Source organism: Calypte anna, chromosome 19 (genome assembly GCF_003957555.1).
Source record: "Calypte anna isolate BGI_N300 chromosome 19, bCalAnn1_v1.p, whole genome shotgun sequence".
Lineage (NCBI taxonomy): Eukaryota > Metazoa > Chordata > Aves > Apodiformes > Trochilidae > Calypte > Calypte anna.
Window position 1 is genome coordinate 4,688,111 of NC_044264.1, and position 25,343 is coordinate 4,713,453.

The window sequence follows — 25,343 nt, forward strand, 5'->3', positions numbered from 1 at the left end:
AGGAGGGAGGAGGAGGAGGAGGAGGAGGAGGAAGGCACCTCCCTCCTGCTGCCCCCCTTTGCTGGCACCCTCCCGAGCCCGTTGCGGCCCGGTCGGGCGAGCGGCCACGGGAGCGGCCGGCAGCGGGGCCCCCCCAGCAGCGGCACAGCACGGAGAGGAGAGGGGGGGCCCGGAGGGGGGCAAGGGGAGAGCGAAATTTGCCGCTTTCTTTGAGGCTCCTGCACCCCCTCTTTCATTTTCCCCCCTTCTTTAATCCGAGGGAGGGGAGGTTGGGGGGGCAGTTGAGGCGGGGACCCCACTCCTGTGCGTGCTCACTGCCGGGTCCCCCCGGTTCCAGCCCCTGCAGCTGCTGAGCCACAGCCCCCCCCTCCCCGCCTCGCTCCCCCCAGACTTTGCCTTCGGATGCGGGGCCCCCGCCGCCGAACTGTTCCTGCCACTGATTAACTGCATCTGCCTGGGATTAATTATTCACCCGCCTGCTTTGGGTTGTGGCTATTTTTTTTTCTTTTTAATTATTATTACCGATGAGGTTTTTTCCTGAGGGAGCGCTTTAATTTTTAATTTTTTTTATTTTTTTATTTTTTGAAGAACCGCTCTTGGAGATCTTATTTTCATTCTTGGGCATGGGGGGGCTGGCGACCTGCTAGCCCTGCAGCATCATTCTTCATCAGCGCAGCTGGTTTTGTTTTTTTTATTTTTTATTTTTTTACTGCGGGAGGGGGTTACACGTGCTCTTCTTGCCCCCCAACTCCCCAGCTCCAGAAGAGGAAGAGGAGGAGGAAGAAGAGGAGGAGGGGGACCCGCCCCCGCCGGCTGGACGCTCACCCAGTCGCCAGGCGGAGGGGGGGGTTGCGGCAGGTTTGGGGTGCTGGGAGGGGTGGGGGGCCGGACATGGGGTGCTCTGCTCGCTGAGCTGAGGTGGCAGAGCCGAACCCCTCTAACCTGTGCCGGTCCCCCCCCCTTCCCACCAAATTCCGCCGTTGGCTGCTGCTCCCGGCTCGCACGTGGTTGGATTTAGGGGATTTCTGCGTTTTTTTGTGCTTTGGATTCCTTTTATTTATTTTTGGGGTTGTTTTTTGTTTGTTTGGCCACGGGGGGCTGGTGGTGGTGGTGGTGGAGGCTCGGGGCCCGCTTGTCCCCCCGGCTTTCTGCCTGCCCCCCACCTTGCAATGGCCTCTCCGGAGAAGATGCACCCCGGGCCGGCCGCGCTGCTCTGCTGCCTCTGCTCCCTGCTGCTCCCCGGTAAGTGCTGCTGGCAGGGGGTGAGGGGGGGGGGAATATCTCTAATATGTCTATATCTGCATCAGAGGGGTCTTGCACCCCTCGTCCCCCTCCAGCCCCATCTTCCCCCCGCTTAAGGGGCAGCCCTAACCCCACCGTTCCCAGCTGGGATTCCCCCCTTTCCTGCAGCCGCCTCCTCCTCTGCTCTTCTGTGTCCCCCCCCCAGCGAAATGGGTGAAGATTAGAGTTTATTCCTGGCTTAATAATATGACAGCTTGTGTTTGCGAGCGTTTGCAGCATGCTGCTTCCCGGAGCTGGGAGCAGGGTGTGTGTGTGGGGGGGGACAGGGGGTGAGGGGACTATGGTTCTCCCCCCTCCCCTTGTCTCCTTAATGCAGAGCTGCTTTAGCAGGAGGATCAGGGGCTTTATCCGCTATTATCCACTCGCTGATCCCCCAGACCCCCACCCGGGCACTTTCCCACCCTGTTCTGAATTACCAGGCAAGTGCTGTCGAGGTGGCACCGTTTTGGAGTGTGGTGAAGGGGGTGCAGCCCCTGCCATCCCTCTTTTTCTTTCTCCAAACCCATTTCCCCGTATGGATCTTGGGGAAAGGGTTTTGTGGCTGGCGGTGCTTCCCTTGCCCACGGCCTGGGCAAGGGGGAGTAGGGGGGGAGGATGGCCCTGCTGCCTGTACTCGGTTGCTTGAGTTGCATCCAAATCACTGCCGTGCCGTGGCCGAACTGCGGTGACATCCTGGTCTGCCCCGGTGACAGCCCTGGGGACGCTGCCACCTCTTGCTGAGGAGGGCTTTTTTTTAGCTATTGAGGCTGAAGTAGGGTCCTGCACCCCGGGGGACACGGGACTGTTTTCTGTGGTTGTTTATTTCAGATGGTTTCTGTGTAAAACAGCCTAAACCAGAGTTTCCTTTGCTGGCAGCTGGCTTGGCCAAGCAGAAAGTAGGGGGTGCTTGCAGTTTGGGGGAAACCACCCAGACCCCTCTTGCCAACCCATCTCTGATTTGGGCTTGGATCAAATGAGACACCCCAAGAACTGGAGGGATCTCTGGACTGTGTCCAGCTCCATCTCCCACCAACAGCCCATGGCCAAGGCACTTTTTGGGTTCAGGCAGGGCTTTCTTGGGCATCTGCAGTTATCTGCCCCCCTCAGGCTCTTTGAGGGATGCCCACCCCAGTGATGAATAGGGGGGGCATTGGGAGCATTGCAGGGAGCTGGCAGGGGGGTTCCCCCCATAAAAAACTCTGACCTCAACACAGGAGCAGAGATGCTCCAGGCTAGCAAGCACTGTAACTTCACGTGGCATCCTTTTGGGGGGGCAGATCCTACCCCCTGTGCCCCAAGATGAGGTGTTTGTCTGGGGTGCTGCCCGGGCAGTTTCCTGAGCAGAGCTTTTCTCTTTGATGAGGGCTGGGGTTTTTTCATGCAGGGGGTTGGGAGCACCATCTCTTTCTGCTTCTCAATTTGCCTGGATGAGGTTCAGCTGTCTGGGTCGGCAGGTCTGCAGGTGGTAGGAATATCTCTGTGGGGGTGATCCCTCGGCAGTAGAGTTGGATGTGCTTCCCATTCCCCATATCCCCACCCGGGCATTTCCCAGCCCCCCTGTTGCTGCTGGGACATCACCAACCCTATGGGTCAGGCCTCTGGTTTATCCCAGGGCAGGATCCGACCCCGGGGCTGAGGGATGCCATGGGGTGTTTGTTCCTATGAAGGTGGTGAGGGGAGGCTGGGGCTCCCCATCCTGCTGTCTGTGCCCGAGGGGAGAGAAGCCTCTGCCGGGAGTTTTTTTTTGGCTCCTTTCAGGATGCGTGGAGGCTCTCTGTGCTGCTTTGGCCTTTTCTGGACCAAATTAAGGTCTCGGAGGGAGCTGGAAAAAGAAGCTGAGAGCTCCCTAGTTCTCCCAGCCTTTCTTACAAATCGTTCAGGCTGGCCGCAGAGGTCAGCCCGCGGCGAAGCAGTCCCTGCTCTCCTGCACGCTTTTTGAAATTCCCTTTGTTTTTTATTTACAAGGAACCCTCAGCTCCAGCCTTGCCTCTGATTCGCCCCGGGAGCCGCTTGGCTGCCGGCCCCGGATCAGCTGCTTGCAGAAATTGGGTTGTTCTTGTGCTTTTGGTTTTTTGTGGGTTTTTTTGTTTGTTTGTCTTGCGGTTTTTTGGGGTTTTTTTGCTCCTCCGGGGTGAGGTGGCCCCAGGACTCCCAGGAGGGATAGACAGATGGACCCTGGGGCTGTGGTGGGGGGATGCTGGTGGTGTGTGCTGCGTGCAGAAGCTGCAAGGGCCATTTTGGGATGCAGCACAGGGGGGGGATTTACCCTGCAGATTGCAAAGTAACTCGTGCTGGCTGTGGGGTTGAGCCTGGGTTCCTGCATTTTCTGTCTGCTGGGGCTGGCTGTCACACCGTGCCTCAGTTTCCCCTCTCCTGAAGCCAGCACTTACCCAGAGGCAGTGATGGGGGGGTGGTGGGGTTATTCAGCATCTGTCTCAGCATCCAAGGCAGGGTCGGGATCCTGCACAGCCTCCTACAGCCCCAGCATCTACGTCCTGCTGCTGGTGGGGATGGAGCTCTGCTGCTCTCCCTGTATCTCCCACGGGTTATTCCCACCATGGGCAAGCCCCAAGTGTGGGGCTGGGGCTGGAGGATGGTGCAGTGACTTATAGTGGTTTCATCCTGAGTGGGTGGCTCCAGCCAGTGCACCCCAAGCTTAGCGTCGGGGGAATGCAGACCACCCCCATCCCTGTTTCTGCTCAGAGCATCTCCTCAAAGATTTTCAGACCAGCAGGTGGAGATGTGCAGTAGCTCACTCACTGCCCGACCCTGAACAGTCGCTCGGCATTTGCCCATCTAAAGCCCGAACCAGGGACATACACCCGGGGTTTGCTCGTGGAAGAGCCCCCATCCTGGCCGTGCCTGTGGGCTCGGTGCAGCTGAGCATCCTTAGCTCCAGCCAGGAGCAGAGAAGAGGCAATGGGATCTTCCCTCATCCTGGCACAGATTCCAACCTCCGAGCTGGGTTAAACCTGGCCCAAGTTTTACCTTCGGGGCTACAGAAATAGGGTCACACAAGTGCCCTTGTGTGACCCCAGGACCCATCCCATTTCTCCCCAACCCTGATACCTTAAATCCCAACCAGGATGCTTGTGCTGTAACGTGGGAATGACCAAGTTGGACACCCCACCAAGAAACTGCATTTTCTTCTACCCCTTGTGTCCACTTGGTGTTGTCGAGGAAAGAGAAAAGGATGAGGGATGCTCTCAGCAGCATGATGGAAATCCTCTGAGTGATGGTTTTTGGCAAGCATCAGTCACAGGGCTTGGTACTGGGGATTTTGAGAAGTGTTAGGTGCCTTGATACCTTCAGCCAGAACCATCCCTTTTGGGTGTCCATGTGCCTGAGGGGAAACTGAGGCAGAGTATTGGGCAGCAGCAACCCCTGGCTGGGATTGCTCAGCAGTTTTTAGTTTTTAAGTGCTACTATTTAATTCACTCCACCATGGCTGGCTGTTGAGGTCTCTCCTCACCCAGTCTCTCTGCATCCTAAGAGGAAAAGAAAACCCAACCCATCCAGGTCCCTGCAGAACATCCCTGGTCTTGCACCAACACATCCCCTCCCATAGCTCCCTTGGCTCTAAGAGGGGGGTGGGCAGCAGGATGTAGCCACATTCTGGGAGATGATGGAGGATGACAGGGGTGCTTTCATGCCATAACCTGATTTTTGGCTCCTCCAATTCCCTGGCTACGATTCCCTTGCCATGGGTGTGTGGAGGAGTCAGGGAGATGCCCGAGTGCTTCCTCCCATGCGGTGCCCGTCGCCACTGCCGGATGAGCATCCCATCCATCTGGAAAAGGTCACTCTTGCTAACCTAATCAGAGTCTTTTATTATTAAATACATGGCTCCACTAATGAGTGGCCCTCAGGGAGGGAGGGAGCTGGCAGCTCCTGGGGTGGGATGTGCTGGGATGGGGACAGTGTCTCTCCCCAGGAGTTTTTTTCCATGCATGATGTGTGCAGTGTTGTGAAGCAAGGCAGATCCTGGTGCTCCTTGCCCAGGGGAGAGGAGGCTGGAGCTCCCCATTTCCCTGAAAACTGGGAGACTCAAAGTCCTCCAGCTACATGTGATGGTGACCCAGCATCCTGCACCCTGGGGAAGGCACCAGCCAGGCTGGAGGATTTATGGGCTCTCTCCTCTTCCCGAAATATCCCTGGTTTGCAGAGGTTCACCCTTGGAATGGGGATCTTCTGGGCTCCAATCCTTTCTTTTTTCTATTTTATTTATTTCCAAGCTGTTGCCCAGCCTGTTGCTGCTCCTTGCTGGGCACAGGTCCCTCCCCTCAGTGGGGTGTGGACCCCCTTGCTCTCTGCTCTGCCTCCTAGCAGGATGCTTCCATCCAGTCAATTTGCAGTCTCCTGATGGAGCTGCTCTCTCCTGCCAGCGGGCCTTTTCCCATCACTTGGACATTTATTTATCATCCCTGACTTGCCAATAGCTCTGCTAACAGCCCCAGTGAGTGCTGCTGGGGTGGCTTTGGCCCCATGCACAGGTGCTGTCACCTCCTGGCCCCTGCAAGAGGTCATGGGGCAGATGTTGCCACAATTAAATGGGCTGGGTTGAGCCCTTTGTTTAATTTTTTTTTTAATTTTTTTTTTTCATAGTTTTTAAGGAAAAGCTGCTTTCCCTCTTGGAAATAAATAAGATTTAGAATGCAACACCCGCTGCTGCCAGCTTGGATGCACTCCTCACCAGGTAGCAGCTAAATTAAAAAAGGAAGGGGATGTACTGAATTCCTGTGTGTTTGATGCTGGGTGGCAAAGTCCTGAGCTGATGAAGCCCCCAGCTCCGTGCCTGTCCCCAGCTCCGTGCCTGTCCCCAGCTCCCTGCCTGTCCCCAGCTCTGTGCCTATCACTGTCACTGCTTCTGGGGCTGGGTGTTGAACTGGATTTATCTGCAGCTCCTCGGGTGCCTCTGGAATTGAATCCAGCTCCAAAGGCAGCCTGACACATGTCACCAGAGGGAAATTAATCGGTGTCTAATCAGTCTGAAACGTGTCACTTGGCACAGCCCGGGCTGGTGGTGGCAGCAGTGGGGGGGCCATATCCTGAGGGCATATTTGGTGTTTAGGTTTGGGAGGTGCTGGGAGGATGCTCCTGTTCCCGGCCATGGTGGGAGGGGACCAAGAGGGAACAGGGGGGATCCGAGCAGGACATGTGGCATTGGGGTGGTCACTGCATCACCTCCACCCCAGCACTGTGATGTTGGGGACTTCTCCCTGGGGAGCTGCTCTCCCTGCTTCCCCAGCCCCCCCTTGGGGTTCTTTTCTGCTGCCTGACCCCACCTCTGCCTCCCCAAGGGGTTATTTGGGGAAATCATCTTTGCCCTCCTGCTGCTGGGAGCTACTCCCACCTCCTGGCATGTCTGTGAGAGGGACCCAGCTCAAAACCCACCCCAGCACATGCTGGGGGCTTAGGGGCTGCTGGCTTTATCCTGGTTTCCCCCTCTGCTTCTTTTCAGAGTCCTTGGGCATCCCAGTGGACATTCATGGTCGGGTGTTTCCTCATCAGTTTGTTTTGTGTCTGGGTTTTTTTTTTTTGAGGTTTTTTTTTCCCTTTAAATTAATCTCTTTGTTTTTCTTCCCCCTCCATGATGGCCCTCTCCTCCTGTCCCCTGGCCTGTCCCTTGCCATGATTTGTGGAAATTGCTCTAAAGTAGCTGCTGTGTAAAAGCCTTGGCTGCTCTGGGAATTTATGGCAGGCTGCTCCTCTGCACAGCACATCCCATTTAGACCATATTTATTTATTCCTTTAGGTTCCTTCCTTTTTTTATTTTATATATATTTTTATTTCGCCCCAATTCTCTTTTTAACAATTTCCTGGGGGAAATGCAGAGCTCAGCACCACAGCCTGGAGTGGTACCGGGCTGGTTCCCTTTTGCTTAGTGCTGGAATCTGGGCTGGAGCTGAGCCCCACCAGCATTTCTTATTTTATTGCTTCTCTTGATGAAGCTGAGCTGGACCTTTTGGAGGGTAAAGGACTTAGAAGAAAAGAGAATATAGCAGTGTCCACTAGGCACAAGCACAACCCTGGATTAGCCACCAGAGAATCCACTCAGAGAAAGCACAAATCAGTTTTCCAGGCCAGCACCAGCTCAGTTCCTACCCTGAGTTGGTTTTGTGAAGCCTGGGCTGGTTGGACCCCCAAGGTTGAGCACTGGGGTCCTTGGGACCACGGGACCATGTGGCTGTGTCCCCCATCACTGGGCAGCACTGGGGACCCACAGGATTGCTGTGTCCCCACCTCCCTCCCTTGCTTTCAGTTGGGATCTCTCATGGCCAGGCACAGGGGGAAGGTAATTTTACATTTGTAACAATTATTCACTTGATTGAGTTCCAATTAGCTGGGGCTGGAGATGGAGGCTCTGGGTATGTCAGAGGAAAAGGAGAACTTCTTGTCTTTTATGTCACCAAAAACAAAATTCAAAGCTTTGGCTACTGGGAAACATTTTTGAGGTTTCCACAGGGGACCTGCCTGTGTTTTCTAATTTATTTCCAACTCTTGGTTTTTTTAATGGTTTTTTTTGTTTGTTTTCCTCTGGCTGTGTGGTAGTGTGGAGCAGAGAGGGGTTCATGTTGGGGCTGAGTGAATTTCGGGTGGAGGAAGAGGCCTCCATTTCCCCTTTTTTGGTGGTTTTGAGAGTGTTTAGATGTGCTGGCCACACTTGGGTGAGGGTGTAGTGTGGCAGAGCCAGGAGGGGAAGGGATGGGTGAGATGCCTCTTCCCAGATGAATGGGGAGTCAGGGCCACCTCTATCTGGAGCATCCAGGGCTTGGGACAACCTGATGTGGAAGCTCCAGAAGTGGGACATCCCTGGCATTTGGGGCTGTGGCCACTGTTGACACTGTTTCCCCTTCATGCTTGGCCCTGATGGGGATGAGGACAAAACCTGGATCAATAGATTTTGGGGCTCTGAAGCCCAACCTGAGGATCCTGTGAGATGCTCGGGGGACTGGGGGGGGCTTTATGGTGGCTTGAACTGAAATGCAGGTTTGGACATCGGTGCTGGTGTCCTGGTGGGGAGCAGCCAGGCTGAGCCTCCTCCTCAGGAGCTGCAGAGTTTTGCCATGGTCTCCTTGTTCTTGATGTTTTGGGTGGATCTGTCACTTCATTGTCTCATCCAGGTGCTGACCCAAGAGGGGAAACTGAGGCAGTGGTGTGTCCTGCCCGAGTCTTCCTGACTCAGAGGTGGGATTGTCAGTTTGTCACCTTGATATGGGGCAGGATCTGAGGAGAATCTGAGCTCTAGTGGTCCCAGCATCACCGGTGGTGCTGGTAAGCATTACAGGGGGCAGAAGATGAGAGCTGTGCCCTGGGCTTCTGACCCTTGTCAGGGTCCAGGTCCTCTGTCTGGGGTCTGTGACCACTGAGGAAATCCAGCTGCCTCTTCACCCTGTGGTCAGGAATCCTGGTGACCACCAAGTGCCAAAATCCCTTCAGAGGAGTCCTGAGCCAGGCTTGAAGCCAACATGAGGCTGCTTTATAGATGATTTTCCCAGCTTGCTCTGAGACAGGAGAGCCCCACCATGGGCCATGGCCATGGTGTGTAGCAGTGGCCTGGCAGGACCATGTGGAGGTGGTGTGGGACCATGTGGCTGTGTCCTTGTCTCATCTCTCTGCTGTTTCACCGTCTCCCTCAGAGCTGTGTTTGGCCCATGGCTTCATGCCCCCCAGCACTGCCCATTACCACTTTCTGAGTTTTTAACCCTCCTGATGTGACCTCAGACCTCCCCTCCCTCTTCTCCTGAGCTTTCTCCTAGATGCTTTTCCCCTGCTAAGTGGGGATATATGTGCTGGGAGCGCCCCGCTGCATCCCATGGGATAAGCTGGGATCAAGATTCCCCCCTGGAGCGTGGCTAAAGCAATCCCTATGGCAGACAGCTGGGGCTGGGACTAAGCTGGAGCTCAGTGCTGGATGGGAGAAGGAGGAAGAGGAGGTGGCTCTTCAGCCTCAGGACAATGGGTGGGAGCAGGGATGGGGCTGGCGAGGCTGCTGGGGGTGCAGGATGGAGGGGCTGAGCCCTGCTCCCTGTTTGCTCGGGGTTCAGGGCAAGAAGGGAAGGTGAACCAGCCTGTGTCCCCCCTCCAGCCATAGCTACATCCAGGCTTTCCATCAACCCCTTTTCACATGGCTCCATCAGTCTGTCTGACCCCAACATCCCCAAGCTGGGAGGACAGGGCAGGAGGGTGGCTGGCAGTCACCAAACCCTGCACTGGGGCCCTTGACAAGGGGAGGGACAGGCTGGGGCCCTTGGTGCTGCTTTTTGCTTGGAGAGGGCTCTTTTTGATAAGGCACTGCTGGATGGGTGCTGTCCCCCTGTGCCCTCCTGGCTGGGGGAATGGCTCAGCACATCTGTCTGGGTGGCTGTAGCTGGTGCAGGACACATCTGGCCAGGCAGATGTGGGGGCTCAGCGAGGGGATCTTTGTTTCCATCTCCCTCTCTTCCTCTGGCTGCAGATCATCCCAGCTCCCCTGGCAGGAGGGGACACAGGGGAGTCCTGTCCTGCCTTGCTGTGGGGCTGGGATGGCTTCTCAGCTCCAGGGGGTCTGGGGAGCCCTGGGCCAGTTGGAGCCTGGCTGGGCATGGAGATCTTTTTGCTTGCAGTGGTGAGCTGTGAGGGAAGAGGGACCATATGGTCCCCTCTGTGCCAGCCTAATAAACCCGGGAATGCAGGTCAGGCACTGCAAATCCTGTTGTTCCCTGCAGTGGCTGCAGAGCAGAGCTGGCAGCCGGGCTTAACCCTCTGTCCCCTCAAACCCAGCCAAAGGTGGAGGCTCAAGAGCTGCTGTCCCTCCCAGGGTCTCCTAGAAACCCAAGGTCTAGGGATCAGTCTCCTGACCTGTTTGCTTGTCTGTCCATCCTTCTGTCTGTTCTTTCTCCTTCCACCTGCCTTTCCTCCCCTGAGTTGTTGTCCATCCTTCCTCCCATCTTCTGAGCCATTGTGCTGTCCTTCCATCATCCATCCATCCATCCATCCATCCATCCATCCATCTTTCCATCCATTCTTCCATCCATCTCCTTTTCCCTCTCCCTAGAGCTGTTCTCTTGCTGTCCAGCCATTTCTGGTCTGCCTGTCTCCTTCCATCCATCCATGCACCTTCCATTCTCTCTGCTAGTTCATCTATCCTAATCCACCCTTTCTTCCTAGCTACCTAACCAGCATCCATACACTGCTCTATCTCCTTTTTCCCTTCTCCTTCCCTTCCCACCCTCTGTCCCTCCGTGGTGCAGGGAGTTCCACCCTCCTGGCAACACCATGGGCTGGATATGGCTGGGTTAGTCCTTCTGGGCAGGATTAATTTATGGCCAAGGAGCAGAGATGCTGGTCCTGTCCCCCTCCTGGTGACAGGTGACAGCATCATTTCAGTGTATTTTGCCTGTGGAAGGAAATCTCTTCTCCAGCTGCTTTTGCCCTCCCAGTGTGTGGTGGGTGGCAGTGGGTGTTGGGTAGGGGGTGTTGGGTGGGTTTTCTTTGGGTATTGTCCCCATCTCCTTTCCCTGGAGATTTTAAAGGGACATGAGGTGACATTATCTCAGTGGGTCACTTACACACAACCTCTGTGCTGGGCTGCCCACTCCTCCCTTGCTCCTGCCGTGACCCCTCCCCAGGGATCGTGCTTCCTGGCACAGAGCTGTGCCCAGCACGGTGTCCCCTCTGAGGACCCCGCCAGCCTGTCCCCAGCATCCCGGGGACTTCTCTGTCTGGAGCTGGGACAAGTTTCATCCCCAGCAGTCCGTATCGGCGGGACTGCCCCGCCCCGTATCCAGTGCTAATCCTTTTATCAGCCCCCTAAGCTCCTTAATTCCCCCTCGCCCGGCAGCAGAGAATTCCCTGAGTGGGCTGCGGGATCCCGCCGCCCCTTCAGCCTCCGGGATGGTCCTGGCCAAGGCTGGGAAAGGCCCCGGCGTCCAGCATCCCGCTGGGGAGGGAGCTGAGCCCTTCCCCGGAGCCGAGCCGTCACATCCCTGCCTTTCCCCGCCGTTTGGCAGGGATAATTTCGTCTCTCCTGCTCGGGAGCCGCTTGGGAGCAGTTGCAATCAGCGTCGGGAATGGGGGGTTGGCGAGGAGCCGAGGAGGAGGGGGGGGTGGGGGACGGACCCGGGTCTCCTGGGAGCTGTTGGCAGATGCAAAGACCTTGAGATGTCTTCCAGGCTCCTGCAGCTGCCGGCACAGCGAGTGCCATCGGCTGCACCCGCTGCCTCTCACAGCATCTGCTTCAGCAGGAAGGGTCTGGGGGGGTTTTCTCTCTGCTTGTGGGCAGCAGGAGAGCTGGATCCCTCTGAGGGGCTTGGGCAGCTCCTGGAGTGCATGGCTGGCAGGGATTGCCTGCTCTGTCTCTGCTGTGTGTGTTCTTTCTTTAAGGCAAAATGGTCAAAATGAAGGACTCGGGGGAATAAGTCTTGCAAGGAGTTGCTGTAGGTGGTGTTTAGACTGGAAAAGGAGGCTGAGGGGAGACCTTCCTCTCTATAACTCCCTGGAAGGAGGTTGGAGCCAGTGGGGATTGGTCTCCCCAGTATGAAGTGGTGGCCTCAAGTTGCACCACAGGAGGTTTAGATTGAAGATATGGTACCCAATATTCATGGAAAGGGTTATCAGACCCTGGCCCAGCCTGCCTAGGGCAGTGGTGGAGTCCACATCCCTGAAGGGATTTCAAAGCCCTGGAGATGTGGTGCTGAGGCAGATGGGGCAGTGGTGGCCTTGGCAGTGCTGGGTGAAGGGTTGGACTCCATGATCTGAGGAGTCTTTTCCAACCAAGATGATTTGATGTCTCTGATTCCTAAAGGCCATAGGACCTGCCTAATTTTTGGTAACAAGCCTTTGGAGAAACTTGGCATCCTTTTCTCTGTGCATTTTGATTTAGCCACTTGTGCCCTAATTCTACAGGTGGGCCCATGGTGTTTCAGCTGGTGTCTTGGCATGGGTGCCAGGGTGGGTGACCAGCACTTTGGCCTCCCTATGGGTGATACCAAGTTTGGATGTAGCTTCAACACACCCTGGCCCCCAGCCTCAGGCAGCTCCTGAGCATCCCTCCTGGCTGCACACCCCATCTCATGCTGAGGGTGGGTTTGGTGAGGCTGGAGCCACCCACTGGGAAGCACAACAATGCCTGAGGTCCTGGGGAGGTCTTCTGGCCTGTTTTGCAGGAGAGAAACCCAGCCAGGCTCTTGCTGCCCCTGCCAGGGTTCTGGGGACTGAAGCCCCAGCACCTCCTTCCTGTGGGGCTGAGAAGCAGCGGAGCTGCTGTAGGGCTCAGCAGATGCTCTACAGGAGGGTGTCCCACGCTAACCCGTGTCTCCATCCCCTTCACAGCCCAGGCCAAGGGCCCAGCCCCCAGCCCTGAGCCCACAGAACCCACTGGTGCCATGATGTTGCCTGTGAGCTACCGCCTGTCCAACACCCGCTTGGCTTTCTTCCTCAAGGAGGTCGGATCCATCCCGGCGGGCAACGGCAGCGCTCCCCTGCAACGCTCCGAGCCCTTCGTTGTCTTCCAGACCAAGGAGCTGCCCGTCCTCAACGTCACCCTGGGACCCTTCAGCACGGGGCTGGTCCTGCCCAAGGAGCAGCTTCAACCTTCCAGCACCCTGGAGGTTCCTGACCGCCTCACCGTCAACTGGAAGGTTCGCGCCTTCATCATCCAGCCCCGGCTGGTGGCCAACCAGCCCGTGGTCCAAGTGCTCTTTTACGTAGCCGGCCGGGATTGGGACGACTTCGATGTCACCGAGCGGTTGCCCTGCGTGAGGCTCCACGCCTTCCGCGACGCCCGGGAGATCAAGAGCTCTTGTCGCCTGCGGGGCAGCCTGGCCACCTGCCTGGTGCAGGCGGAGCTGCCCCACGCCTGGTTCGGGCCCCCCCCCCGCCGTACCGCTGGGCAGGCGGAAAAACCCCGAGAGCCTGGAGGTGGCGGGAGAGAGCCAACAGGCAGAGCTCTACTACACCCTGCACACCCCCGACGGGGCGGGACAGTGCCTTGGGGAGGCGGCTCCTCGCCGGGGGGCTGGGGGGGCCAGGACCGAGGGTCCCACGCAGCACCCGCTGCTGCGGATCGGCAGCGTCAGCCTCCTACAGCCCCTTCCCGGGCAGCCCATGCAGGAGCACCGGTTGGACGGCAACGTCTTCATCCGCCTGCCTGACAAACCCCTCAAACCGGGCGAGGTGCTGAGCATCCTCCTCTACCTGATGTCCAACTCCACGGTGGAGCACTTCACGCTCAGGTGAGGTGCCACCCGTGGGGTGGGTGTTTTTGTGGGGCTGTGCTGAGGCAGCTGTGGGCAGGAGGGAAAGGGTGGAGTTGGTCTGTTGACTTTATGGGACCTGCCAGGTGCTGGACTGGGTCTGGTGGGGCTTCAGGAAGGGCGGGAAGATCAGAGGAGCAGCTGGCACAGGACTTTGGAATGTTTTGGGAAGGGGGAAAAGTTTTTCACCCAGAGCTTCCATCTCTGCATTGCCACTCTGGACTGTCTTTACCCTCCCAGTTGTATTAGTTGATTAGGGCCTCACCAGCAGATGAGGGTTCATCCACAGTTGCTTTGTGGACAAAAGGCCCCAGGGCTGCTGCCCCATGTTCCCCCCTCCTGCCCCAGAGCCAGGGTGGGAGCGTGATGGGGCAGTGGGTGGGAGATGTCAAGTACCCTGGTCAGGGGGGATCCCCCTTGCTGCATGTCCCTAAGGATGGGGAAGGGGAACAAGCCACAGCCACACCTCTTCAGAAGTCATTTACAAGTGTCCCTGCGGCCACCAGTTGAGCAAAGAGTCCCTGGCACGGGGGACGTGGCACTTGAGGCTCTCCTGTCCTTCTCCCAGGGATGCCCAGCCCCAGAGCTCTTGCTGCCAGCCTGGATGCCCATGGGAAGGGTGCCTGGGGGTGAATGTCTGACCCTGACCATGGCTCTCTGCAGGGTGAAGGCCAAGAAGGGAGTCAACCTGCTCAGCACCAAGTCCAGGAGTGGGCAGTGGCTGGTGAGCTCGGAGCTGCTAACGGGTGGCAAACACTCCACTGCCACTGTCGATGTGGCCAAGGTGGATGGTGCTGGGCCCAGGTAAGGGACCCCCCCCTTTTGCACCCCTCCTGGGTGCCTGTTTGTCTGCAGTGCCACTGGAAGGGGAAACTGAGGCATGGAAGTGCACAGCCCAGACTATGGGATTTGAAGGAATCAAAGGGGGGAGGGGGGGGAGGAAATGAGCAACTTTGGGGTCACAGCCCCATGGCTGACATCAGAGTGTCACTGGGGCCACCAGCCCCCCATCCTCTGTATGGCCACCACCCCAGGAGCTGCCAGACCTGCTGGCTGTGAGGTCTCCTCTCCCCCTGCCTCCTCTCCCCGCCTGCCACCACTTCAAATCAGCCTGGAAAGGTTAGAGATGGAGGATGAATTTAAAGTGATTACAATCACCTTTTAGACAAACAACTCCATCAAATATTAAGGGAACAGGGAGTGTGACTGACTCAAAGCTGTGTTGCCCTCCAGGCTCTGCAACCAGAGGAGTTTCCTTCACTGGGGACCTGGGGGCTTTTGGCAGCGCTGGCTTTGCAGGATGGATCCTGAGCTTTGGGGTGATAATGGCCAATTTAGGGTGTTTTGCACCCCAGAAGCTTCTTCTTAAGTATTTCCCCCAGTCTGGGCAGCCCCACTCTTGTTTCTGCCATGGCTGAGGGCAGATGGTGCTTGGGGAGGGCTCAGGTGGTGGCTGAGCCCTGCCAGAGCTCTAGACACCCCATGGTGAGGAGTCCCAGTGCCAAACTGCTGCTAGTTGGGACCTGCAGCTCTGGATCACCCTCCAGCCTGTCTCTCTGGCAGTGCTCAGCCTTTCCATCCCCTCCTGCCTCAGGATTTGCTCCCTGTCACAGCTCTGGGTCCCTCTGTCCTCAGCAGTCACATTAAACATTTGGTTTTGATGAGCTGATGGTCTCAGGGCCATTATCCCCTGCTGGTCCCCTCTATCTCACCCATCCCCTGCCCATCCACCCTGCATGTCCCCATGCCTCGAGTCCCACCTCAGTGTTGTCCAATTTGCTCTCTGGGGTTGAGCCCCTTTCTCCCGTGCCTCAGTTTCCCCATGTGAACTCCTTTGAAGGGGCTGGAAAGTCAACAACTTGGGCTGTTGGGTTTTGCCATCCCCAAGTGCTCTCTTGGGTGTGTGGCACTTGGGAGGTAACCTGTGGGAGATGAGTGTTCAGGCAGGATCAGGGCTGCTGCTTTTGGGAGCACACATCATGGTGGCCATGGCAGCATGGGCCCCCCAGGAGGTGGGGGACCCCGAGATGGGATGATGGGGATGCTCTGCATCACTGGATGGGACTCCCCAGTGCTGATCCCGGGGTGTCTGAGGGACCCAGAGCACCCAGCTCACCGTGTCCCTTTACTGTCCCCCTGCCCAGGGATGGGGACTCCTCCTCAGAGATCATGCAGCTGGATTTTGAGATGGAGAACTTCACCAGCCAGTCCGTGACACGCCGCATCATGTGGCACATTGACTACCGGGGCCGCAACCCCCCGCCCGACCTGGAGAAGGTGGTGACAGAGCTGACAGTCATCCAGAGGGACATCCGGGCCATCGTGCCCCTGGCCATGGTGAGCAGATGTGGAGTCGTGTCCCTTCCCTCTGCTTATGATGGTGGGGATGGGTTGGGGCCACCTGAGGGATCTCCCACCAACCCATCTGCCCTGTAGCACCTCTATATCTATACATCCCACCCATTCCTCCTTGCCCCAGGGGGACAGGCTGCCCTCTAATGTGACAGTCCCCTTTGCACCCCATCCCCAGGACACAGAAATCATCAACACAGCCATCCTGACGGGGAGGACAGTGGCCATCCCCGTGAAGGTCATTGCCATCGAGCTGAGCGGGGTCATCGTGGACGTTTCGGCTATGGTGGAGTGCAGGTCCAACAACGAAGACATCATCAAGGTGGGTGTGGGAAGGGAAGGGGTTTTGTGACCTTAGCAAGGGGCTAAGCTTCCCCCAGGGGTGCTGAACCCCAAGAGCTGGATGAGCCGGGGCTGGTGGCTGAGATGTGCCACATGAGGCATCCCAAGCGTCATCCCCTCAGTGGCTTCAGTCCACGTGTGCCTCTCCCTGGGACCTGTCAGGAGAAGGACAAGATGCTTTGTCACTGTCCCCAGAGAGGCCATGGGATGGCCAGAGGCTTGGTGTCGGCTGGCCCCAGGCAGCATCAGTAACTGTGGTTCTCATAGCTCTTAGTGCTGATAAAGTGAAATATTGTCACCTCACCATGGGAGCTGCACATTCCCAGTGGTGGCTTCACTTCTGCCTCTGGGTGACATTTATCTCCCGTGTGGATTGGCTGCTGGGCTGAGCTCAGGCTGGGGCTGGGGACTGGCTCCAGTGTGGTGCTGGGCGATGAGCTGGGGATGGTGGAGGGAAAAGAGGGGCTGTAGGAGAGGGCTTCATGGGAGAGATGCTGGTTAGGGGAATGCAGAAGCCATTGCTGCAGTGGCAGTGGTTGCCCGTGCATCTGCTGTGCCAGCAGCCTGTCCTCCAACCCTGCCATGGTTTTTCTATCACCAGACTCATTAATCCAGATACATATTTTTATCACTGTATGTATCCATCTATCCACCTGCTGGGTTATTGTCACCATGTCTGTCTATCTATCCATCCATCCATCCATCCATCCATCCCTAGACATCCTTACCTTCTCCCAAACACCTCCCATCCCTCTCCCTGCTCCTACCCAGCCACCCCACCCTTTCCATGTCCCTGCTGTGTGTGGGAGCAGCAGGGAGCCCTGCAGAGGGGCTGTCATTGCTGCTGTCCCCATGCTGAGGGACACAACCCCTTTTCCCCATCTTTGCCAGCAGCCACCAGCTGCTCTCCCAGCTGAGCTGGGGGTGATGGGCAGAGCATCAGCCCCACTGCCCTGTGCCCCACTGGGGCTTGCTGTCCCCAGGGGTCCGTGGGTGGGTGACAGCCAGCATCCCAAACTGTTTACCCAATCAATTTCTTTGCTAAAACTCTGCTCTGTGCCATTTACAGCACTGGCTCTAATTTATGGAGACGGGTCCTCCGCAGCGTGATAAAACACTGGAGCAATAATACACTTCAGGATGGACTCCAAGACACTTAAACTGTTTAAGGGGCTGCCTTTCTACTCATAAATCTATTTACACGCTGTCCCCAGACCTGGGGGGGGGGACACACACACACCAGACACATGCACACAAGCTGGGGATGAATAATGCATGGAGCAGCCCTCCGGCCCCGGCTTCGCCTCCCGCTCGCCTCCTGCTCGGAGCTTTGTGCAATTTCTTGCTGAGTTATTTTGTGTTTTTGCCAGAGCTTTGTTTCCGAGGGAGCTCTCGGTTACCCGCTGAGATTGGGGAGCATGATTGTGGTGTCAGGGCTATAAACCTGGTGCATAAATCAAAGCTTACAGTGGGATGCGCTGTCTGCTACTGTAAATAATTGAACGGGAGAGGAGGGCTGGGGAGCTGCTGCTGCCTGTAGCTCCGTGGTGGTTGTTCCTGTGTGTAATGGGGAAGGGAAACACCCTGGTTCACAACCATGTGAAAGTGCCTGGGCCACCTGTGAAGGATGGGGAGAGAGCAAGGGTGGGAGTTGTCACCCCTTTTGCAGTGACACAGGGTGACTGCCTGTGCTCAGCCCAGAAAGGGGCACCTCGAGGTAGGGCAGATACAACCCCCCCTTCCCTGCCTGTGTTATGGCCCTGGGGACTGTGTACCTGCCTAGGGACAGACGTGGAGATGTCCCCATCTCTGCTGCCAGCCATGCTCAAAGGGAGATGTTGAACCTCCCCTGCTATGGGAATCTTTCTTAGGAGCCCCCCAGGAGCCAGATCAGCTCAGTGTGGATACAGCCACAAGGACCGTGCTCACCCACAACTATCACTAACTGGGATCCCACCAGCCATGGTGGTTCTGCCCATTCCTGAGGGGCTTGAAGAAGATGTCTCCTTGAACCCATCCTTGAGGCCATGCAAAGGAGGGGGCTCTTGGCTGCAGAAGAAGGGCTGGAGGTGCCTTGGCTTGGAGCCCGGGCAGACCTCAGCCTCTGCCTTCCCAACACCTTGCTTGAGATGCAGGGAGTTTCTCCAAACAAGCATATATCTCATTTAAAAGCTGATCAGCAGTCACTCCATCATCAGGACAGGCCTGATGTGCCAGGATATATTTTTTTTTTTCTTTCTTGTTGTTGTAGTTTCAACCCCACCCCAAGTTGCAAAGTAAGTGGTCCCCAGAAGAAGATGCCTGGGGGTATTTATTAGCTAAGGAAAACAACAAGCAGCAGCCCATCACATTTATTGTGATAAATGACACAATATCCAGAGCACTCCTTTGCTGGAGGCTTTGCCTGGGAGCTCATCTTTATTCAGCTGCCACCCCAGAGCTGAGTTTGTCTTTTCAGATGTGCTGAGTTGGTATCTCTGGTGGGAAGCCAAGGAACAAACCCTCCTGCACTGCTCTTCTCTCCCACACCTGGGGAATGGGGACTTCCCAAGGCTCTGCCTCCTCCACCAGCCTCGGGGACTAGGAACACCTCATGGTGGGCTTTTCCAGCAGAAACATGGAGCTCTTGTAGAAGCCAGGCCATGCTCCTGGAAATACAAAATTCCTGCAGCCGAATGACCATCAGTGCCCTGAGATAAGGTGGGGAGGGAGACAAGGATGCTGTCACCTCCACTGCCAGCTGCCTTGCAACCCCTTATCAGCCATCTGAGAATCATAGAATCATAGAATCCTAGGGGTTAGAAGGGACCTCGAAAGATCATCTAGTCCAACCCCCCCTGCCAGAGCAGGGCCACCTAGAGTACATCGTGCAGGAACGTGTCCAAGCGGGTTTTGAATGTCTCCAGTGAAGGAGACTCCACGACCCCCCTGGGCAGCCTGTTCCATGTCGGAGAGCAGCTTGTTGGAAAGAAGTCCTTTGGAGAGTGACTGTGTCTCTGTCTGAGCAAACAGCTCGGATGCAGTTCCTGATGGTGCAGAAGGGATGGGGGAAAAGGGTCCAGACTGGGATGGTCCTGGCCCACTCGCTGGGCAGGGGAAGGTGGTGGTGACTTCAGTGGCCTAAGCCAGAGGGCAGGGGCTGCTGTGGTGGCATCTTCAGTTCCTTAATTGGCTCGGATGGGCTGGCAGTAAGGGGGCCCCTCAGGACATGTTTGGGTTTGTAGCACATTTAACTGATGGCATTTGCATAAATAGGCATTAAAAGGGAGAGAGAAGAAGATAAACGTGAAGATGCAAATGGAGTCCAGAAAAAGTTCCTCCTGGGATGAGCAGGAGGGATGGGGACAAGGCACTGGTGGGTGCCTGCACACAGGCACGTGGCTGGTCCATGCTCTCTGCCTGTGCCCTCTGGATGTGGGAGGAGGAGATTTTGGGACAAATGTCCAGGATAAGCAGTTTGTGACCTCTGTGAAGCTTCTAGCTCGAGGTGTGGTAATGGGGTACAATTCAGTGCAAGGGCCAAAGAAGGTGAAGCACCAAAGGAAAGAGCTGGGTCTGGCTGTGTGTGTGTCTGTCTGTTTGTCTGTCCCCACTCCTCTGAGCTGGGACTTGAGAACATCCCTGCTCCTGGGGCCACTTTTAATCAGGTACATGCCAGATGAAATTCTGCTCCTCCAGCACTTCCCAGCCTCCAGGCAGCCTCTTGCCAGCATCCCTGGTGTATCAGTAGGAGCGTTCCAACCTCCCCCATCCTTCCTTCTCCCCCAGGTCTCCAGCAGCTGTGACTACGTCTTCGTCAGTGGGAAGGAGTCACGAGGCTCCATGAGTGCCCGGGTCACCTTCACCTACGAGCACCTCTCTGCCCCTCTGGAGATGACAGTGTGGGTGCCCAAGCTGCCACTGCACATCGAGCTGTCAGACAGCCGGCTGAGCCAAGTGAAGGGCTGGAGGGTGCCCATCCTGCCAGACAGGAGGTGGGTGCTGCAGACCTGGGGGCTGTGCAGCCTGGAGAAGGTGGTGGTAGTGGGTTGATTGCCTTGTTCAGCTGCTTAATGAGAGGGTTTTAAAGATGGTGGAGCCAGAATCATCTCAGGGGTCTTCAGTGAAAAGGTGAGATCATGGACAAGGGTTGAACCTTTGTATGGAAGGAGGGAAGTTTCAGTGAGGCTGGTCAAATCCGTTCTTGGCAGTGGTCAGAACTTAGCTGGATGAGGTCAGGAGCAGCCAGGCTCCAAAGTTAGCCCTGTTTTCAGGTCTAGAGACCTCCAGGTCCACCCCAACCTGAGCTGGCTTGTCCTCTCAGCTGGTTAGGGGGCAGAGATGCTGGTGACCCTGTTGCTGAAGCCCTCAGAGACCTCATGGGCAAGTGGCATCTTTTGGCCAGGAGCCACTGTTTTTTTGTGACCATGGATTTGTCCCTGCCTGGCCACTCCTCTCCTGTCCTGGAGGTGCTTGTGCCAGCAGTGAGGACCTTGGCAGCAGTGCCCACCCATTGCCCCATCCTACAGGTTGGTGAGGGACAGCGAGCATGAGGAGGATGAAGAGGAGCGGAAGCAGAGCCGGGGCTGTGCCCTGCAGTACCAACACACCACCCTGCAGGTCTTCACCCAGTTCCACACCACAGCAGCAGAGGGCACGGGGCAGGTGGTCACCATGCTGGGACCAGACTGGTTGGTGGAGGTCACTGACCTGGTCAGTGACTTCATGCGTGTGGACGACCCGCGGGTGGCACACATGGTGGACAGCTTCACGCTGGCTGGGAGGGAGCCTGGCACCACGCTCTTCAAGGTACCTCCTCCCAAACCCCCCAGCCACCCTTCCCCAGCTCGTCTGAGGGTGGCAGGTGGTGACACGGGCACCCTCGTCCCCTGCAGGTCGTGTCCCCACTCATGGAGGCGGTGCTGGGTGAGACGCTGGTGACGGTGGCAGAGGAGAAGGTCAGCATCACCGACCTGAAGGCCCAGGTGGTCTCCAGCCTCTCCTTGTCCCTCCACCCCAGCCCTGGCAACAGCCACACCATCATTGCCCGGACCTCTGTGCAGCAGACCCTCAGCTTCTTCAAGCAGGTGAGGCTTGGGGGGGGCTGATGAGGGATTTGGGGTGGGACAAAGGATCCATCTGCAACCCCCTCCTCCCCCTTTCCAAATCCTGCCCACAATCATCCCGGGCCCCCTCCAGACACCCTGGTGACCGCCCCAGCACCCCAAAAACCTTTATGTAGACTTACAAGCCAGCCCTGCCCAAGCATGAGGTTTGGAAGGAATCCTGTCTGGTTGCCAGCTCTGGTGGCCACATCTGGCACCTCTGGGGCTGGGATCTGGGGTGAGTCTGGGCAAGCATGGGGAAAACTGAGGGAAGAACAGGAAAAAAAGGAACAAGATGACGGTGGGAAGGATCAAGCTGGATGATGGAGGGGTGAAGGGTGAATGGGATGGAGAGAAGGATGCAAAGGAAGGAGGGCTGGGTGGAGAGATGGGTGCTGGTGGGACTGGCATCGTGCTGGGCAACCGGTGCCTGTGTTGGTCCCGCAGGAAGCGCTCCTGAGCCTCTGGATTTCCTACAGCGACGGCACCACGGTGCCCCTCTCCCTCTATGACCCCAAGGACTACAACCTGGTGGTGAGCAGCCTGGATGAGAAGGTGGTCTCGGTGACACAGGACCGGGCGTTCCCCTTGGTGGTGGCGGAGAGTGAGGGCTCAGGGGACCTGCTGAGGGCCGAGCTGGTCATCTGTGAGAGCTGCCAAAAGACCAAACGCAAGAGCGTGCTCTTCACAGCCTTGGCCAGTGTGCAGGTCCATTTTGGGTCCGAGGAGGACCCAACCTATGACTATGACCATGTGCCCAGCAAGCCAGGGCTGGTGGAGACAGGGGCGAGCACCACTCTGCGGGCAGAGGTGGAGAAAAAAGCGGAGCCAAGCGAGGACAGTAGGATGTCCAGTGCATCTCACCCCACCGAGGACTTCCCCACCATCCCCACTGGCTTTGTCCAGGTGACCAGGGGGCTGACAGACCTGGAGATAGGCATGTACGCCCTCCTTGGGGTCTTCTGTCTGGCCATCTTGGTCTTCCTCATCAACTGCATTGTCTTTGTGCTGAAATACCGGCACAAACGCATCCCTCCGGAGGGCCAGACCAACATGGACCATTCCCACCACTGGGTCTTCTTGGGCAACGGGCAGCCCTTGAGGGCTCACAATGACCTCTCCCCCCAGCCCGAAAGCCCTGGGAACCCCCTGGAAAATGTCCAGACCTGCTGCCACGGGGACCACCACAGCAGTGGGAGCTCCCAGACCAGCGTGCAGAGCCAGGTCCATGGCCGTGGGGACGGTTCCTCGGGGGGCTCCACACGGGACCAGAGTGAGGACCCACTCAACTCGCCCACCTCCAAAAGGAAGCGGGTGAAGTTCACCACCTTTGCCACGCTGCCCTCTGACGAACTGGCCTACAACTCCATCCCCATCGCTGATGAGGAGGACTTGGAGTGGGTCTGCCAGGACATGGGGCTGCAAGACCCTGAAGAGCTTCACAACTACATCCGCAGAATCAAAGAGATCGCTTAACGCAGGGGCAGAGGGGCTCGGGGGGGGTGGGGAGGGGGGTGGGGAGAGGGGCTGCCACGCTGTGCCACACCGTGCCACCTCACACCATGCCACATCACACTGGCTGCTTCCCCCAGGGCTGGAGACCCAAATTTGGCTCACTTGGGCGTTCCTTCTTCCACACATCTCGCGTCCTCCTCACCCCCCCCCCTTGGAAGGCAACCCTGGGGGCCTTTTTTTCTTTGCTTTTTTTCCATATGGTTTTTTTCCAAGGGGAGGCACTGGCACACGTGCAGCCTCACACCCAACCCCCAGGGAGGGGGCAGCAGGGGAGGTGAGCTGGGGAGGGAGGGGACAGGAGATGGATGGGGACAAAACCTCCGTGCGTGTGTCCCAGGGTGATGTGATGGATCCTCCTGGGAGAGGAGAGGAGGTGTCCCAAGTTTCTTCCCTGGAGCCCAGGGGAAGAGGGGGTGGGTGGGGGCCTCCAAAGGCAACCATCCCCCCCTCCTTGACTTTGCTGCACTTGGTTGCACAATTTTGAAGGTGAGTTCAGGGATTTGCTGCCCCAGGGTTGCTGAGGGGCTCTGGAACCCCCTGCCCCACGCTGTGGGTGATGCCAGGTGAGGAAGGAGGGGAAGGTGGCTGGTGGGGTGGGGGGCTGGAGCCCCATGGCCATGGGTTTGGGACACTGCTGTCCCCATGACTCCCTGCAGCCCAGCCTAGATGCCCACCTCACCCCACTGCCTTTGGCATGGGGTGGTGAGGGTGATGTTTGCTATCCCTTGGGGTCTATGTGACTGCCTCTGACCTCCCCCCTTCTGCCCAAGAAGGGCTGTGTCCCCAGGGTGGGGGCAGTCTGGGGACAACCAGCCCCCCCTTGCTTGCTCACCATTGCCTGTCCCCCTGCTGCCAGGGACAACATTGGGTCCCCACCCAAGAGCCCTGCTGGGACCCCCAGGTCTTCTGCTCCCCCCCCTGGTGCTGGGATGCTGAGAGGTGGTACTGGGGATTCCCACTGTTTTGGGAGGAACCAAGCCTGGGTGGGGACACCCACAGCCTCGGTCTCCCAGTTCCCAGCCCAGTGGGGATGCTGGGAGCCAGGCTTAGCCTCTGTGGTGCCTTCTGACTGCCATACCCCACTGTCCCCTCGTTCATCCCCAAGCTGGTGGCAGCTCCCAGCCCCTCCCACTCACCTGAGAGCCCCCCCAGCCCAGGGCCACCCCATCCCCCACCCTCAGCCAGGTCAGCCCTGAGGGGACCACCCGGGTACCAGGGGTGGGGGTCCTGGCTGTGGGCACCAAGCATGGGGGGATGGGGACCCCCCTGGGCATCACCCAGTGGAGGGGGGGAGGTGGAGGTTGGCAGGGGATTATCTCTGGATTGGAAGTTACCCACCACTGTGTCTCTTTTTTTTTTTTTTTTTTTCTTAAATAAAAGACTAGAAAAAAACCCAATAACCCAGCAAAACTCAAGGAGACAAAAATCCAAACTCAAAGGGTACTGCAGTGCTGGGCTGGGCTGTATCTCTACTCTGGTGCCCAGCGTGGGGGCTCCCAGGGACCTGGGGGGCACCCTTGTGGATGTGGGGTCTGCTGGAGGGGGATACACACCCTGGGGGGCCTGGCTCTGCTTTGATCCCCACAAAAACTCTGAACACTTTTGAGTGTTTAAAGCTGTGGCTTTAGGACTTCCCCCTCCGAAATCCTCCTCTTGGGCAGCCTGGTCAAAGACCAGGGGGCAGGGCTGCAGCCCCATCCTTGCTGGCCCCTGTGCCTCAGTTTCCCTGACAGGGAAGTGGCAGCCCCCATGGTGGTGTGAGGTGTTCAGAAAGCCTCTTGGAAGCATTATCAGTTTTTGGGACAATGCAAATTTCTCTCTCCCCCCCCAACCCCAAGTGGCCTTAAAACTTACCTGATAGCTCTATGCTGATTTTTATACTATTTATCAACTTCTATACATACCTGGGGAGATGGAGATGTGCTCAAAGGCTGGGCAACTGTTGCAGCTGGGTTTTACTCTGCCTTGTTATCTAAAGGGCCCAGGTCTGGCTGAACAACTGAGCTGATAGTGGCTCCAAGCAGTAAAATTAATACAGATGATTTCCCTGCTTGGAGCTGCCAAACCCCCTCCTTAAATTAACATACATGAATATTTGACTGAAAAAAAAAGAAAAAAAAAAAGAGAGAGAAGAAAAGGAAGGGGAAAGGTAAGAAAAGTGTATAATAAAATTTTTATAATTGCAATAAGAGCTGGCAGCCACCCACCTCCTGATCTGTGAGTGTCCCAAGGGCTGTGAAGGTGGAAGGCAGTGAGGGATGCACACAGATCCATGGAAGTCAGGCAGGAGGCAGCCTGGCCAGGTAGGATGTGGGGTATCCCTGCAGCTGAGAGCTTTGCCCCCTTCTCCCAGCTGCTTTCTGCTGCCCCCCCTCTGCCTGCTCACCCACCACCTCCTCTTGGCTGCAGCAGCACCCAAGCTCTGACACCCACCAGCAGCAGTGCTTTTCCAGCCTCTCACTTCCCATCTGGGCTGATGGATCCAGCTGAGATATCCAACAACCCTTGGGAAGGCAGTGCCCATGGAGCAGGG

General features: G+C 57.1%; 1 protein-coding gene across 1 annotated transcript; it reads left to right on the forward strand.

The window, feature by feature from the left end:
- The first annotated feature begins 1,132 nt into the window (after window positions 1-1,132).
- Window positions 1,133-22,771, forward strand: TMEM132E (transmembrane protein 132E). Its single transcript, XM_030462442.1, is given in 10 exon segments — window positions 1,133-1,242; window positions 12,595-13,127; window positions 13,129-13,496; window positions 14,181-14,321; window positions 15,662-15,854; window positions 16,048-16,191; window positions 19,980-20,185; window positions 20,720-20,999; window positions 21,086-21,277; window positions 21,743-22,771. Coding segments are annotated over 10 exon segments (3,159 nt in total). The 5' UTR covers window positions 1,133-1,169.
- The last annotated feature ends 2,572 nt before the right edge of the window (window positions 22,772-25,343 follow it).